General features: G+C 40.2%; 3 protein-coding genes across 3 annotated transcripts; all 3 read left to right on the top strand.

Moving 5' to 3' along the window:
- The first annotated feature begins 4,777 nt into the window (after positions 1–4,777).
- On the top strand, positions 4,778–9,527 carry actc1a (actin alpha cardiac muscle 1a). The gene is made up of 8 exons (XM_031861515.1): positions 4,778–4,825; positions 6,145–6,298; positions 6,413–6,541; positions 6,649–6,844; positions 6,959–7,120; positions 7,873–8,064; positions 8,967–9,148; positions 9,247–9,527. Exons 2-8 carry the CDS (start codon positions 6,170–6,172, stop codon positions 9,388–9,390), a joined length of 1,134 nt encoding a protein of 377 aa, XP_031717375.1. The 5' UTR covers positions 4,778–4,825; positions 6,145–6,169; the 3' UTR covers positions 9,391–9,527.
- Positions 9,528–10,839: 1,312 nt separating this feature from the next.
- On the top strand, positions 10,840–13,339 carry LOC116391238 (rho GTPase-activating protein 11A). Its single transcript, XM_031861639.1, has 8 exons — positions 10,840–11,090; positions 11,178–11,274; positions 11,435–11,691; positions 12,091–12,242; positions 12,339–12,440; positions 12,532–12,705; positions 12,796–12,856; positions 12,999–13,339. The coding sequence occupies exons 1-8, from the start codon at positions 10,915–10,917 to the stop codon at positions 13,117–13,119; spliced, it is 1,140 nt and encodes a 379-aa protein (XP_031717499.1). The 5' UTR covers positions 10,840–10,914; the 3' UTR covers positions 13,120–13,339.
- Positions 13,340–14,249: 910 nt separating this feature from the next.
- scg5 (secretogranin V) lies at positions 14,250–17,926 on the top strand. The gene is made up of 6 exons (XM_031861640.1): positions 14,250–14,284; positions 14,688–14,913; positions 15,605–15,754; positions 15,888–16,000; positions 16,773–16,826; positions 17,018–17,926. The coding sequence occupies exons 2-6, from the start codon at positions 14,688–14,690 to the stop codon at positions 17,144–17,146; spliced, it is 672 nt and encodes a 223-aa protein (XP_031717500.1). The 5' UTR covers positions 14,250–14,284; the 3' UTR covers positions 17,147–17,926.
- The last annotated feature ends 43 nt before the right edge of the window (positions 17,927–17,969 follow it).

Raw genomic sequence — 17,969 nt, 5'->3', positions numbered from 1 at the left:
TATTACTGTTGCTTCCGGGGTCCGTTACTATGGACTCACTTCGGTTGCCACGGGTCAGCCAATGAAATGCAACGCTGAGAATGCGTAACGTTGACACGTCACGTGACTTCACGTACTGCCACCCCAGGTGAAATGTTAAACCCTTCATTTATTATTTTGTTGCTTAAAGTATTCCAATTTAAACAGATTGAGTCTAAACATACTGGAATATGACTTACTGTACATATGAATCATAGTCAACATTAATTTTTGCACATATGTAACATTTTAGCTCTCCATTCATGCACCATGGCATACTTTTGTCCCATCATGCTGTTGTTGCATTAATATAATGTAACATCCTGTTGCAGTTTTCAAAGAGAAGTTGTAGCCTATGATATAGGAAACTTAAAACATTAGATATGTGTTATTAGCCTTATTGTACCACTTTTTACATGGTGTCACACAGTGATGGACAAAGTACATATTCCTATCTTTTACTTCAGTAAAAGTATCAGTATCACAGCGTCACTTTCACAAGTAAAACTTTAAAAAATGTTGCAGCTGGCAAAGGTGGAGCTACTTTAAATTACTTTATATACTGCCAGGGAGCTTAACCTACATCCCAATCTATTTGTTGGTTGTATAATCTAAATCTGCAAAGTAACTAAATTAGCAATCTAATGAAATGTAGAAGTCTATAATTGCATGAAAATACTCAATATAGTACCTCTAAATTGTACTTAGTTGTTGAGTAAATGTACTTAGTTACATTCCACACTGGTGTCACTATAGTATTCCTCTAATTCTCCTATTTATTACCCCCCATGCAGCTCCCCATAACTCCTGCCCCCTCAAGCACACATACGTGGGCTTATTTATCCCGTCATGGCGCAGGACAATGACACGCTGACATGGTAACTTTCAAAGCACCCCATATATTTATAGAGCTGACATTATCTGAGAAACTGCTGGCAGGGCTTGATGGTGTCTGCTCTCCAGGTCTCAGCACTTAGTAAAACACACACTGATATATATTCAAAGCACAGCGGTTCTGAAGGGAACTGCTTCATGGTTGTTTCTTGCCATGTATAGTAAACCTCAAAATCTAAATTAGGATTGTAAATCCTGTAATTCCTGAATTATCATGTCATGCTGTGCCGAGACGTGTATTTCAAACGAAGGAAGTTTAGAAATTTGATTCACGGAATATACAGGAATCTAAAAAATGTATTAAAATAAAGCACAACTTATTTTACGATATTCCATTTTTGTTCTAAGAGAATCGGAGCACGACCAATAAATTGGCCGTCATTATTGCCCAATATTAGCTTATCAGAGATATATTGCATCGACACATACACTCATCCGCCACTTCACATGTTAGGTCTAGAAACAAGTGAAAAACAACAGCCAGCTTTTAAGATACATCTTGCTAGTACCTGGTTGGACTTCAGTTTGCCTTAAGTCTTCCTGACATAGAATTCATTTAGTCATTCAATAGCCGTCTAATTTAAGTCGGAAGGTGAGCAGCAATAAGACATATATTTGACAATTCTGTCAGAAGCCCAGTTGGAAACTCTACAATTTGTTACCAGATAGTTAAATTTGAGTGAAAAGTGAATCCTACATCCATAATTTTGGTGTCAATTGGACAGATAATGTAGTCGTTCAATAGCATTGTGTTCAAAACTTATTTCTGCTGCCCCAAAGTCATGACAGGTTGTTGTTTTTTAAATTAATGTATCATCTGATATCTGATTATAAAACTTTTAAGAAATCTGCATTATTATTGGTCTTTAAGAAGCCAGTTTGTTCTCGCTAATGTGATTGCTGGGATTATCATGTCAACCAGCAGGCAGTTCATCAAACGATGCCGAGCCAGCAGCTGTTAACAGCAGGCAAGTGGCACATTTCGATGACTGCATGTTGACTGTCAATGGCTGTTTACTGAAACGAATTCCCCTGCAGTGACAAAGTTAATTGTAATCCTCCGATGCTATGGGAGTGTGCAAAACATGGTAATCAGACTACTAGTATTAGTAGTTTTATTGTTATTTAAGTAACGTCTATTCATTTTTTTTATAATCTTGAAACTAGTACTGTAACTTAACTGAAGTATCAGCTTGATTTTAGCAAATTTTACAATCCTGACCTGGTGGTCAAATTAGTTTTTTTTCATTCAAATACCAAAAAAAGCCATTATAATTTCTCACATTTATTGCACAAATGTGCCCTCTTTGCAGAAAATATCAAACAAAATGCAGCAGCTTATAGTTTTCCTGTGCTCATTTTCTTTAGCCATTGTAACATGTAGCAGGGCATCCTCAATAGTGAAAAAACAACTGTCGAAGCAGGACTTGACTGTTAAAAAAGCAGTTGTTGCTAACAGCTGCTGAGGTGTGTGTGTGTGTGTGTGTGTGTGTGTGTGTGTGTGTGTGTGTGTGTGTGTGTGTGTGTGTGTGTGTGTTGGAAGAGGTAGGGGGGGTCCAGTGCAGAGGGGGCAGCTGTCATATCAGACAAACTCTATGCTTCCTACATGCCCGTATAAGGACGAATGTCCCTCAAAACCATGACCCATTTAGGACCAATCTGCTTTATCCTGATAAAGACCTGGTGATAAAGATAGGACTCTGCCAAAAAGTGCTTCCCTAACTTGAAGGGAGCTGTTGACAAAACACAGCACCGGTTTCATCCAACGGGATGTCTCTGACTCCTACATTTTGCTCAACAATGTGAAGCATTTGTTCCCTTTACTGAACAAGAGTCTGTTCCAAGCAAACACTGATTGAAGCACGTATTCCAGTAATAAGTCTAATTTTACATGTGTGTAGTTTATGTAAATATAAAATCAATCAATCAATTCAATCATTCTATCAAGCACTAACACACTAAGTTTGTGTTTTTCTGTTTGTAGTTTTCTTTTTTTTCTTAATTTTTTGAGAATGTGTTTGGATTTGTTGGCTGCGGTTTGTAAACACAATTTTCAAAGTTGGCCCCATCTCCCCAGCTCAATATGGGTTGGGGTGCTCTCCCCTGGTTTCATTCCCTGAACAATGGACTTTCACCTGGAGACCACTGTTCATGTCCCGTGTGAAACCAAAAATTGGCGTGGACTTATTTGACCTCGACCGTGGAGGAGCTTCATAGTTTAGCGCTGAGCTACCAGTGCATTAGAAAGTGACGCCAAGGGGTCTGGCCGCACGTTCGTATGTGACGAGTTGGAAATGAAAAACGGTTGGATGCCCACCAGCAGGTGAAAGCCTATATTCACTGTTGTTTTGGAATTGTTTTAAATGTGTTTTTATAGTGTGGTACAGCTATACCTTTACTCAAGCAATGCTTCTTCCACCACAAACTGTTGTTTCAGATGATCAGAGGGCAAAATAATCTTGTAGGACTGCATTCACTCACTATCTCTATACTGCTGCTGTAAAAAAAAGTATATATAGAAGCTTTGCTGTGGCCAGAAGAACAACATCTAATCCATGTGTCCAACTTCAACAACAGGATCATCATATGCTTTTATTTCCTTGGTTTCATAGATGTATGAGGTCGCTTTAATTCTACTCTTGTAGATTATTGTGTCGGTTGATTTTCCCTTGAACCCTTGTAAGAACCTTCACAAGACATAAAACAGACTGTGACGATTCATCAGGAAATTCACCCGAACAGTTATCAGTTGGCAAAGATGCACAATGTGAAAGTAGCTCTCGGTTATGTAAATGCTTGAAATAGAAATAGACAAGTAGGTTAGTGGAGTTTCCCTCTGAGGTACATTACAGCACACGGCTACAAATGGAATATTTCAACATGTTGATGTTCGTGGGGGGTATTTACATTCTTATTGCACTCACAGTGGCCCGATAGGACTCCAGCATGGGGACGTAAGCATACTTGGGGCAGTGCGAGGTGACGAATAAGGAGCCTGAGCTCCAGGCCGAAGTCTGTGGCAACATGCAGCCACTGGCAACTGTTACACTCCATTTCCCTAAAAGGAGACACTGGAGCCAATCAGAGCACAGAACCACCTCTCGTCGCTCGGCGCACAGGCCGTCCCAGAGATATGTCGTCTACTGGAGTCCTGGGACCTGGCCTCAGCCCGATCCCACCCCCACCCCCCCTCTTACAATATTGCCTCTCAGCTGTCTGGCATGTTTGCAACAACACTGGCAAACTGTCACAGGCAGGATCCCCTCAAACGGCCACTTAACCAGATTGCTCAGACAAAATCTCCTCAGATTACCGTCGCACGCTCCAACCACCAACATCCCCAGTACCCTGCTTGAGCTTAGTCATATTAACACTTCCTTAGGGACCTGAAGGGCAGCTCCACAAAGCATGAGTGGGAGAAATATGCTGCTAAGCATGAGGAAACCATCTGAACTGATCTAGCTGATGATATCGCATGTTGAGGGGTTTGTCTCTCTGCCACATTTAATTTAAAGGGCATTAATTGATTCTGAAAGTATATAATTTGACACCTAAACTACAACTAAGATACATCCTACTAATGTACAAACCATGTATATTTGTCTCAAGTGGGTGTATTGTTTTATCAACCATCCATCCAGGCAAAAGTCATCTTTAAACTTCTCACTACTCCTCACTTCTATCCTTGGACGTTCATCTCCAAGGCAACATTTCCCCAGTGTGATGGCATCTGTTACACAGTATCCACTTTACTGAACCATTTTGCTAAGCAGCACTTAATTTGGGCTTGTGTGAACTCCTGAGCCCGCCCACTGGCCCCCCAGTCTCAGGACGCTGGGACGTATTTAAGGACCACTTCTCGCCCCTCGGCCCTATGTCCCAGTGGAAACTCCAGTCTTGTGGTTATAACTTGGTGAGTCCCTTTTCAGTCTTCTTGCATTTATTGTTTGTTTTTTGGACCATAGGAATCAGGGAGGATGGAGGATTTTTATTTTTTTTTAGAGTTTTAAGTTGTTTCTGTGATCAAAGCTGATAATGTGTTGTTGGGAGAAGGATGAGGGTTGAGCACCAGGAAAGACTCTGAGGTTTAGGATGCAGTGGCAGGATGCTTAATGTGAAGAGGCAGCTCTGACTCAACGTAGATACAACCAGAGAAAACTTGTTAGGTTCCATCAATATTGAAATGCTTTTAGATTAAATAAATAATGTTAAATTTCATTTGATTTTAATACCAGAAAGAACCAAACAACTCATTGAATTACAGTGAATATTTACAAAGCAGGGCTGAAAACCTTCAGAGGTTAACATTTATAACGCTCCACTGAAACCCACAACAATCAAAGTCTAGTCTGGTTATCCTGTCCAGGACATTTTAAAAAATATAAAAACATTTTTATCTCGCTGAGGCTTTCCTGGTTAAATGAAAATGGAAAAAGTAGTCAAGTCATTTTGCAGAGTGGTACACTATGTAAAAACCCCAGAATACCAATTGCCATCTAAATAATGTTGCACAAGGTTAACACTTAACACTTATTTATTCTATATTTTTAACAAAAGAATAAGTTGTGCTACCTTGGAATGACAAGATATATATGTTTAGTTGCAAGTACAGTTGAAAATGTGCAAATGTTGATTTGGATAAGGCAAGCCTGTATATGAGGAGGGAAGATGCAGGATGCAGGATGCAGTGGGGATGCGGGGATTGCCTCCAGGGATCTTGGAGGGATCGGGGCACATGGTGCAGCTCCAAACAGAGGAGTCCGCTATGTGGCGACAGCTGAGACGCTGGCCTCCTCCTGCCTCTTGTCAAAAGACATACCTCCTCAGCTGTTAACTGGCCCCGGCTTAACGATGAGATACAGAGGACGGGTTGTGGGGGCAGAGGAGGGTGACAAGGGTCCCGAGGCTGAAAATAGACCCGAAGTGTGCGTGGGGGGGGGGGGCCAGGCCACGTCCAGTTTTGGCTATTCCGGCAGCTGTGAGACTCAGAGAGGAGATTAAAGCACTCAGACGTGTCTTCATACTCAACATAGTGCTGCAGTGTTTCGCTGAATTGCATGTTTTCTTTTTTTTCATACTTTTTTTTCACACTTTAAATGGAAATATTACACATTTAAACATGATAATGGTATTGTTTCCTCAATGAATCACCTTGATTTACTGAAAGTTTGTTAAAAACCTTGATCCAGACAATATCGCAAACTAAAGTTTAGCCTGTGTTTCCATCCACAGAAGGCCGACCCAGAAAAGACCAAACATGTGTGACGATGACGAGACCACCGCCCTGGTGTGCGACAACGGCTCTGGCCTGGTCAAGGCTGGGTTCGCCGGTGATGACGCTCCCCGTGCTGTCTTCCCTTCCATTGTTGGACGCCCCCGTCACCAGGTAGGAATACTAAAGGGGCCACAAGTTTCTGAAAGATGAACATTTCTAAAGCTTTGTTGCAGGCTGTCTGTAAGTGTGTATGTTTTCTGAGTTATGTTTGCTTTGCGTTCTCAGGGTGTGATGGTGGGTATGGGTCAGAAGGACAGCTATGTGGGCGACGAGGCCCAGAGCAAGCGAGGTATCCTGACTCTGAAGTACCCCATCGAGCACGGCATCATCACCAACTGGGACGACATGGAGAAGGTGAAGGAAAACCGCAATACCTTATATGTTTCCTTGTATTTCTGACTAGAGCCTAATTATGAGTCACTTCTGTCCCTGATATATTCCTCCCTGTTCCTGTTTCACAGATCTGGCACCACACCTTCTACAACGAGCTCCGTGTGGCCCCAGAGGAGCATCCCACCCTGCTGACTGAAGCCCCCCTCAACCCCAAGGCCAACAGGGAGAAGATGACCCAGATCATGTTTGAGACCTTCAACGTCCCCGCCATGTATGTGGCTATTCAGGCTGTGCTGTCCCTGTATGCCTCTGGTCGTACCACCGGTGAGTCTCGAACCGAGGACTTTAACTCTTTGACTCTGCAACATCGCAGGCCGATTTTAAAACACACACTCTTTATGTGCTTTCTTCTGACAAACTGCTGCTTTTTGTGGACAGGTATTGTGCTGGACTCTGGTGACGGTGTGACCCACAACGTGCCCATCTATGAGGGTTATGCTCTGCCCCATGCCATCATGCGTCTGGATCTGGCCGGTCGCGACCTGACGGACTACCTGATGAAGATCCTGACTGAACGTGGCTACTCCTTCGTCACCACTGGTGAGAAGGACCCAACAACTAACTGGAAACCAAAAAATGATAACCTATAAGATTAATAAGAAGAAAATAAAGTTAATTTATTAGGTTATTACTGTAATGAGTAAATGTACTTAGTTACCTTCCAATTAAATTGATAAATAAGATATGCCAACCCAAATCTAATTAAGAGATTATGATACTTAAGCTCTGATCAGAACAAAAACCTAACTCATAAACGCAATGAATGGCATTGATTTCAAAAAGCTTAGAGTGGACAGATGTACATATTTGCTTTTCATAGTGTTTTCAGTAGCGAGTTCATAGTTGCCTCATTTAGATTTCTCTCATTGCAATAGAGTGCTGCAGGGATGACTTATCTTTGTATAACTAAGTGGTTATGTTGCCTAAATCTAAGCAAGTGTTTTTGTTTGCGATCACAACGCTTAACACGTGTTTGCTGCTATCGTGCACGAGGCTACCCAGTGTGTTAGACAGTGATGCCAAGGGGTCTGACAAAGCGTCAGAATGGGATGAATTGGAAAGAATATGTGACGCAAAGCCCCATTTTATTTCTCATGAATTATTCTTTTTATTTGTGAGAGAAACTCAAAGTTCAGCCTACTTCCATTTTACTGAACTCCTGCCTCCAGAAGTGAACACAGAAAGCTGTTTGTAGATTATGTTGCAGTGATAGTCAGTGCCTGCAGTAAGCTGGTTAACAATGTTATAATGTGAGGTTAACAGATGAACTGTGATTGATATCCTCCCTCCAGCTGAGCGTGAGATCGTGCGTGACATCAAGGAGAAGCTGTGCTACGTTGCTCTGGACTTTGAGAACGAGATGGCCACTGCCGCCTCCTCCTCCTCCCTGGAGAAGAGCTACGAGCTGCCCGACGGTCAGGTCATCACCATTGGTAACGAGCGTTTCCGCTGCCCCGAGACCCTGTTCCAGCCCTCCTTCATTGGTGAGTCATGACAGCTGCCCACCAACACTAACACACGGTGACCACCGTCACCGTGTCGAATTATATTTCATGTGTCGGCTACAGTGGAAGGCATCTACTGACTCAGAAAGGCATACTAATTACAGGCTACAATTTCAGCTTGACATTAACGAGAATACTTTTTAAACAAGAAACTGAATAAGGAGCTGACAAAACAATAATGTTGACGAAATGTTGATTAAAATAAAGCATGAATCATGTATGTTCATAAATTTCTATTTATTTCTATAAATTATCATTTATTTTTTATTAATTATTTACTTTAATTTACTTTACCCATATTTATTTATTATAGGTATTATTTAAACATTCCAAAGATGGTTTATAACAAACTACACTGTAGCTTTAAGCACGTTTAAGGGTTTAGTATATTTGTCCATTTGGCAGTGGAGGCTGCTATATGTGCAAATAAAGAATGATAACATAGTAAAACAGTTTGAATAATATAAAATCTGTCTTCATAAGAGATGGTGTAAATGTTGGCAAATAGTGTTCATTAATATAAATGTAAATTGAAGACAGCCTTATATCTCCTTATAACTATTATAGTGGGTTGTACAACTCATTCATTAATTGTCTATATACTGCTTATGCATGCTAAATTAGGGGGTAAAAGTAAAACCTTGTTTATTTTATAGTTTTCTCTTAACTCATTTTTTATAATACTTTTGAATTCTTTTACATTTTGGGTTTTGTTTGATTTTTTCTTTTTATTATAAAGCACTTTGTGTCTTTGTTTATGAAAGGCCCTGTATACTGTCATTATTATTGTGATTATTATTCATTTTAATATTTCTGTAATTATTGGTGCTCATATCCTGTGAGCCTTATGAACACTCTCCTTTCTCTTCTCACCTGCCCAGGCATGGAGTCTGCTGGTATCCATGAGACTGCATACAACAGCATCATGAAGTGTGACATTGATATCCGTAAGGACCTGTACGCCAACAATGTGCTGTCCGGTGGAACCACCATGTACCCTGGTATTGCTGACCGTATGCAGAAGGAGATCACCGCCCTGGCCCCCAGCACCATGAAGATCAAGGTGAGCCTTATCAATCAGCACTGACCGGTTCAATCCAGCTGACAGGAAGTTTAATATGTCGTATCGTATCCAACCTGTACCTCTGCTCCTCCTTGCAGATCATCGCTCCCCCTGAGAGGAAATACTCTGTCTGGATCGGCGGCTCCATCTTGGCCTCCCTGTCCACCTTCCAGCAGATGTGGATCAGCAAACAGGAATACGATGAGGCTGGCCCCTCCATCGTGCACAGGAAGTGCTTCTAAAGTTCCAACCCGCACCAAAAGAAGAAAAAAAAACCACACCAACTGCACCAGCTCTCCATCCATATTTGTATTTCTACTTTGCCTTTTGCTGTATATACATGTTTTGTTGTAATAAAAATAGTTGCTTTTAACAGTAACAATCTGGAGTGTTGGAATTTTAACATACAGGTCGTAAGCAGGTCCATGAACATTTAAGATGTCAATATGTCTGTTAGGGTTAGCGTTAGCGTTAGGGTTAGGGTTAGGGTTAGCTTGTTCCTTTGGTATAGCTGTCATAGACTCCCATTGCTTTGGGCAGGGGGCGTGGCCAAGCACAGAATTAGGGTTAGGGTTAGGGTTAAGGTTAGGGTTAGGGTGATAGGAAGGTCCTAGAGCCTTGGGAATGGGCTCTACCCCCACTAAAGCGGCCTTTGGGGTTCGATTGGTATCAGTCCCGAGTATCTAGGACCTTGGGAAGAGGTAATAAATTGAAATTTGTGAAATCATGAATGTGATTTGAAGTTAGCTCACGAATGAGAATTTGAAGGGCTTTCATTTTGAAACGCTGCATCAGAATGTGCTGGTTCTGTCTGAGTGGTAAAGTAACTCAGACTCAGAGATGGATTTGTCGGCAGAATATGATTCTTATTAAATGTCTTTTATAATGGGTGATTTCTGCTTAGATTTTATAATTCAAGGATAAAACTAATTATTTTGTGATACCTCTCACACATTAAGTTGTTAATAATGTAACTGGAGTTTTGACCCGTATAGAAAGCTTTTTATTCTCTATGAACCTTGCAATTAGAAGACGAATTCACAGAAAAACCTAATTAAATCAAACATTAATTTGTGTTGATTTATATACTTTTTTCACTATGTGAGATTAAAAAAGACATTTTAGTTTCCCACTTAACAACAAAGGAATAACAAACATAGTATTTTCCTTTTTTGATAAAAGTAAATAACTTACTTTATCTAAAATGCTGCTAAAAGGAAAATATAGCCTCAGGTGATGGAGTTAAATCATACTTTGAATAGTAAATAAACATCTCCCCCCTAATACACATAAAGTTGTCTTAATACTTAAAGTGTTGCTGAGATGTTGACCCTTAAGACTTCTTTTCCTTATCTTAGTAGAGTATAGTCTCTGTTTTTTTCACAAAAGTCTACTCTAAAGTGTTTCACAGCTGAACAATTTATTTTGATGATAAGATTGAAAGAGCTGATTTTGTCTTTTATTGTATATTGGGACATTTGACCACAAAACATTTCTTGTCAGTGATTTCAATATTCAGAATGTATCGGCAATCAGAGCCATCACCACCCTAAAGGTGGAGTAAAAGTTCAATTTGAAAAAGCTCATATCTACCACTTTCCCCATGTGTCCTGAACACAACACCTTTCCTTCACTTCCTTGTCACCTGAGCCACAGGTGATATGAATGAGCATAATAAAGCCGGCCTCCATCATTCACCAGAGATTTTACCAAGTCAGTCAAGGAGGTTTGTGGTGTTTTAGTCAAAGGTTGTTGAACATTTCAACATGAAGGTTACAGACAGTAATGTGATTCGGTTTCACCTTCAAGTTTTACATGAGATTACTGTAAAGAGCTTAGTGAAGAAAAAGGAGAGACTGTCCGTGAGTGGTGCAAAGATCTTTGGTGTTCCTCTGGAGAATTTACCCCGTCAGTACATTCCTGAGTTTGGACTGGTGCCCTGGTGAGTAAGAGTACTATAAGGAAGTTTATCAACTTAAACTGTCATGCCCCAGGATTAATGCTTTGTTTTTAACATATTGTGTCTCAGCTTTTTGGTGAATGCTTGTTCATTTCTACTGGAGCGTGCTGGGACTGTTGGCCTGTTCAGAAAACCAGGCTCTCTTCCTCGCATTAAGACCCTCAGGGTAAGATTTTAACCTTTTTACCTTGCACGAATACAAGTCCTGCTGGAGCAATAGCGCCATGATGGTGGTTTGAGGAAACACTGCTCTGTATCTGACCTGGTGTGGCTTTATTGTGGCAAGATGTAAATATTGTTTTGCCATTCTTGTGTATGTGTTGCAGGCCAAGCTGAATAGAGGAGAGGGTTGTCTGATCACATCCTTCCCCAACGATATTTCAACGCTCATCAAACAGTTTTGCAGGGAGCTGCCGGAGCCATTGTTCCCCCCTGAGCTCCACGCAGCTCTGCTCCAAGCCCAGGCGCTTTCCAGTCTACAGGACAGGACTTCAGCCCTCCAGCTGTTGTCCTGTTTGCTACCCGCCAGAAACGCCTCCTGTCTGAACTACCTGTTTGACTTCCTTTCTAAAGTCTCCCAAAGGTTTGAGAGAGAACTTAATGTGGGGAAATCAAACCCTTATGGACAAAGTGTTTAGAGCACATGGAAGTGCTTTAGTCATTAGAAAGCAATATTTAAAGCCACCTGCTGCTGTATTTTTCTTTGCTTACCTGTAATCATCTTGGGACCCCTCAGATTTAACAAGGGTGGGGGTCCTGAACCCAGGTTGGGAACCACTGCTCTACAGTGTGATAGAAGTTTAATTGGCTTAAAGTTATGGGCCGTTTCCTTCCTTTCTTTCTTGTTCCCTTTGATGAGCTGAAACTCCTGAAAGTTGTTCTTCAGACAGGATTCCACGAATGTGAAGTGAATTTCAAGTGATGTACAAATTATTTTAATTCCATGTGTTTTTCCTCTTTATTCTCTGTTCATATGTGTCAGATGCACCGAAAACTTAATGACCAGCCTCAACATAGCCACGGTCTTCGCTCCGTGTCTTTTAACGCCTCCCAACAAGGCAGAAATGTCTGAAAGGCGACTTGAACTCAGAGTTCTTGTCTTGCGCACCTTCATTGAAAATCCTCACTTATTCGGTAACACAACAATCATTCAGTCCTGACGCATTCTTTTAAATAATGGTGTTTTGGACAGACTGGACATCTGCAACTTGTAAGATCTTCCCTCTATAGGTGTGATTCCTAAAGCTGTAATGGACAGTATGGATTTTCTGATTAATTTCCATCCTCTGAAAGATGCAAAGAGAGGTTGCAGAAAAGGACACAGTTTCAAAGGTAAAACACTGAGCTCTCAGAAAAAATGGAATAGTGTTATTTGCCTTTTCTCAACTGAACACTTGAATTTAATTTTCTCAAATACTTACAGGGATGTGGTCTGTGAAGACGGTGCCCTGGATTCACGGGAGGTCAAAGGGCAGACCTCCAATCCCTGAGCGGAGTCCAGAGTCCACCCCAGGAGACAAAGTACCGCTCAGGAGAAGCCTCGGCCTAGAGACTTTCCCTAATGTCCTGCTGTTCAGAACCTGTATGCCTTTTGCAGGTAAACGCAACATGAAGAAAGAAACTGGCCGTAATGAATGTGAATTTTCCAATTTTGAACCAAATGTGACTATATCTAAATTGGTTATAGAACAAGGTTTCAGCCCTGTTGGCAAAGAGGCATGCAAGACCCCGCAAGAAAGACCAGCAAGGTAAATGATAAAAGCATGGGAATTAATTTTACAGGATTAATAAGATAGAAGGGAAATGTAAGATTTAAGAATGTTGATGGTGAAATCTGATAAGCATAAATGTGATGTTTATTTAGTTTGTCTTTTTTTTTTTTGTTTTCAGAGCTCTGCGTTTGGGTCACTTTCAGACGTTCCCCAGAGGACGGGATGCAGACGGCTCTCCTGTGCACACTGGTGTCGGGAAGGTGCAGTTCACACCTTGGAAAAGACGCATTTCGCTGTAATTTTTTAAATATTAAGAAGTTGTCATGTACTTTTGCCCCACATTACTGCAGAATTTTAGATTATGGTGTCTGATGGATCGGTTTTTATTTATGTGGCTTGGAACTGTTTAGTGTCTTAAATAGAATCTTATGTTTTATTTTTTAACTTTTTAATAAATGTTTTTTCACTCTTGTATGGATGAACTTGCACCATAGTTTCATATCGAGTGAATAAATGTTTCCCCCAACTTTCTTTCTCTTTTGCCTATGCATGTTATGCATTTTATTATAGCTAAGTGATATAATAAAGTAATGTGCATCAATCAGTTTATCTTATAGAAGCGTTCTAAAAGTGCATGTCGGTAGAGGATTGAAAACAAGAATTCAACAGTTGCATTTTATTCAATTAATCATATCAAGTAAGATATGCCCTGACCACAGAGGCACATGAAATCAATTCACATAAGAACTTAAACAAATCAGCAAAAATGGAAGTATAGACACAGAAATGAGTGCATTATAAAGATATAAATGATACAATGGCAGTATGAAAGCAAGTTAAATATAGAAGGAACATGTTTTGGTTTCTGATTTGTCTCAATTTGAACACTGCATGCTGATATATAATTTATCACTCTAACCATACTGAAAATGATTACAAGATTAGCTTTCTTCTCAGAAATTGATTACACATGTTTTGATGGTATGGTCTCACTGAGACTTCTTACAGTGAAGTGTTTTTGGGGGCCCTGTGCTAATGATTGCCAGAATGTAATAGCCAATGAGCAGAGAGGATTTATGGTATTTTAGCAACTGCATCTGAACCGTGAAGTGAGGTGGATTGCGTCCTCCTGCAAGGTTGCATAACAGGCACTTATGACAGTGTGAATAGTGAAGTGTTTTTCCTTCAAAATAATGTGGGAGAAAAGGAATATGGGGACGTAAAACGTGTAGGTCACTTATTTTAGAGCAACAAGAAAGCTTTATAATAATGCTGAATCAACTTTATTTAGAATGATTTTTGGTTTAAAAAAAATAAATGTCAAACTGATTTTGGAATCTATTTTTTTCATCGAGTTTGTGAAACAAGCTTTTATTGTGGAATACGGAAATAAATGGGTTTTTTTCTGTCTAACTTGACAGCGGTCTCGCGCAGTACGCAGGTCCCATCACCATCGACGACACGGTAAGAAAAAATACACGGAAATTGCTTATTTGCTCCTTTGTGATGTTTTCTATCAACAAAAATCTACATGTCATGAAATAAGTGTAATTGAATACAGCTTATATTATAAATTATAGTGTTTCTTTTTTATAGACACAATATGTAGTTATTTACATCGGCCTTGGCTCTGTTTACAAAGTGATTGTCGCACCAAGTCTTTATTCCATTTATAGACAATTTATAACCTTTTACAGTTTCTACTAACCACAACCAGATACAACTAATAAATACAACCGCTATTTCCATATCATTTGCCCTTTTTATTTCAATAGCCTGTCATGTGACTAACAGAAAATGCAGCTGTGTTTGCACATGATTGCTGTCCATCTTTTGTGCGGTGGCCTTATGTGTTTTTCCTCGGCAGATGACAGAAATTGGCTCCGCGGTGCGGTTATCGTTGCTCGGCTTCCTCCTGTGCCTGCAGGTCGGCAGGGCTCCAGCCCGCAGCCCCCGCACGGTGGACCAGGTGTCTGAGGCCGACATCCAGCGGATCCTGCACGGCGTCATGGAGCAGCTGGGCATCGCTCGGCCAAGGGTGGAGTATCCTGCACATCAGGCTACCAACATTGTCGGGCCTCAGAGCATACAGGGTATGTTGGGTGCATTTATAAATGGTATAAAGTATCTTACATCTTCAGACGAACCAGGTGAAAGATACTTTAGCTGAACACTGGGAGGGTGCAAGGGCTTGTGAGTTGTTTACACTGTATATTCGTTTTATTTGTCCTATCTCATCTGTCTTAATTCTGCACTCATTTAGTTTTTGTCTGATGCAATTCTCCTCCTTCTGATTATAAAGAATAACACTAGCACTGGATCAGGACAACCCATTGTTTCGGGTTTGATTGGTTCTCACTGTTTCAAGGAAGCAGTGATATATTCTCTTTATTTATCCCACTATATAACTTAATACTGTTTTATCAGTCCACAAGTCAAACATATACATTTACTATTATTCATACATAACAAATAAAAACATTCACTGATTTTTTTTAATTTTGTATTGCTTAAAAAATGACTGAAGCAATCAATCTATTCTCAAAATAGTTGCATATTTATCCGCCATTTATTTAGGTCCATTTAAATGCAAGTCATATCATTGATCATTGATGGGGCTTCATCATGTGCTGAAACAACTAATGCAGCTTAAAAAGAAGGTGGACCAATGCTGTTGTGACATGGACAATATTGTCATGTATGATATTTACATAAGTGAGATATGCTTCATTGATGCCTGCTCTGGTTTTTGTGGTGATTGTAATGCGTGTCTTCCTCCACAAGGTGGTGCTCACGAAGGGCTGCAGCACCTCGGCCCCTTTGGCAACATCCCCAACATCGTGGCCGAGCTGACCGGCGACAACGTTCCCAAAGACTTCAGTGACGATCACGGGTACCCAGACCCTCCAAACCCCTGTCCCCTGGGAAAGACAGGTAGACACTCTTGTACTAAGCACTTCATTTATTAACATACTAATGAACTAATGTTGCTGTTAATGACACCACAGGGCCCGTTCTTTCTGTTCTTTATTGGGGTTTTATTGTATTCTTCTGCACCTCGTCACAGCAGTAGACGGGTGTTTGGAAAATGCTCCGGACACAGCCGAGTTCAGCAGAGAGTTTCAAAAACACCAGCACCTTTTTGACCCAGAGCACGACTACCCAGCACTGGCGAAATGGGTGAGAATTCTACAGAGAAATGTGTAACTTTATTTATTTTTTTAATCACAGATCAATTAAATGGTGAAAAATGCTCCTGTTTAGTTCCCAAATCGCTTGTCCTGTCTAAACAACAGTCACAAACAATGATCCAAAGCAGGAAAAAGCAGCAACTTTTGATGAAATAATTAATTGTTTGAATATTAATGCACATACCTCATTAACACAGAGTCTTTCACTCGGAAATCAAGTCTGCTTTTACATTTACCTGAGACACAATATTAGGTGCACATGTGAACCAGGTAAACATGTACGTATGCATACTTTATTAATTCATTTTTACATTAATTTGGCACATGCTTTTGTTTAAAGCAATGTACATGCATTTGAACACCGCAGGCATTCAAAGTCATCAACTACTGGAAGTCCAACCCTCTCAAGCGAACTAAGAGAGTGTTCTGATTGCTACACAACAAGTGTTTCGATGTTTACTTTTAAAAATAAATAAGAAAAAATAAATCCTGGATGAAATGGATGTTGGGAACAAGGAACTTGCTGGTGGCTGCTTAAAAAACAAAATGAAGACTTTTGCCATTTAAAAGATCAAACTAAACTTGTTTGTAATTTGCATTGATTCGTTCTTGTATCTGATTCTGGTCTGAAAAAAATCACCCCTCTGACTGTTTTTATTCCCGGAAAAGGCATTCAGGCAATTTGATGACAGTAATTTCGGAACAAAGCGACTGGCTATAAAACAAAGGATTTGTGATCTAATGTCTGTGTTTCCTTTCAGAACAAGGAGCTTTTGTACCAAAAACTGAAGGGAGGACCAAAAAGAAGAAAAAGGGTATCGTGTTTGTTGTCTTCTTCATTTTAAGTATTGTGTCTGGAACGAAAACACATCACCAGCACTGAAATCTACCCCTTAAGGGAGCCACATACTTATCTTATTTTTTAAATAAAACTGTCTTCTATTTGGTCTTCATGCACATGTTTACAGTGTTTACAGTGTTAATATATTTCCCTGCCTCCCTGCAGAGTGTCAACCCGTATCTAATGGGCCAGAGGCTGGACAATGTGGTTGCCAAAAAATCTGTTCCTCACTTCTCTGAGGAAGAAGAGGAAGAGCCCCCAACTGCCTCTGCTGCCAGCAAATCTACAACCTAAACTCCTGCACCTGCAACACTCACTGTAATATTAAAGTATACTCTCAGATACAAGTTTGTTACACTACATATTTAAGCATTTTGGTTCTAACAAGCAATGGATTTGTGACTTCATGGCAATACTGTAAAATAAGAAATAGTATGCAGATGAAAGAGAGGCACATTTTTATTGTATTGCAGTCATATTAATTAGCCCAGATCTTGTTCATTAATTAGACAGCATGTGCCTGAAAAGTGTTTCTCAGTTCACTTATAGCAACCAATTTTATACAGAATAGTCACATTGCCTGAGATTCAACCGTTTTAATCCAAAATGCTAAAATACTATGTGTTTAAGTCTTGACTGTCAGTATACAACTGTATTATAATAAGACGTATAAAGATATTTTGATTTGGAGGAATGTTGAATGAGAAAGTCATAATTACTCATGGCTGTACAGAAATCAATTTGCTCACTGACGTTTCTGAAGTTTTTGTATGTCTTGCTATAACCAATTAATCACCTCTGTGTCTTCAGAAGCAACAGTTCAATACAGTTCCTATTCTTGGTTAAGTTCATTATGAACGGTAGCAGCTTTGCTTTGTCATGTAAGAGATGACTTTGAACTCTGTCACCGTCGCAAGGCAAATATTGTAGCTCTCATTCTCATTAGTATCTGTTCTCGTCACCATACTGCAGTAACATGAGCCTCTACAGGCAGCGCTGAGTCTCATCTTATGTAAAAATGTCTGTGTTATGTTTTAGCTCTGTGAAGTCAAATAAACAATTTATCTGCATTGACAAAGTTTGGAGTTGGATTGTATCTCCCATTTCAGACAGATGA

This window comes from Anarrhichthys ocellatus, unplaced genomic scaffold (genome assembly GCF_004355925.1).
Source record: "Anarrhichthys ocellatus isolate YVR2014 unplaced genomic scaffold, GSC_Weel_1.0 scaffold25, whole genome shotgun sequence".
NCBI lineage: Eukaryota > Metazoa > Chordata > Actinopteri > Perciformes > Anarhichadidae > Anarrhichthys > Anarrhichthys ocellatus.
This window is presented reverse-complemented; position numbering and strand designations above follow the sequence as displayed.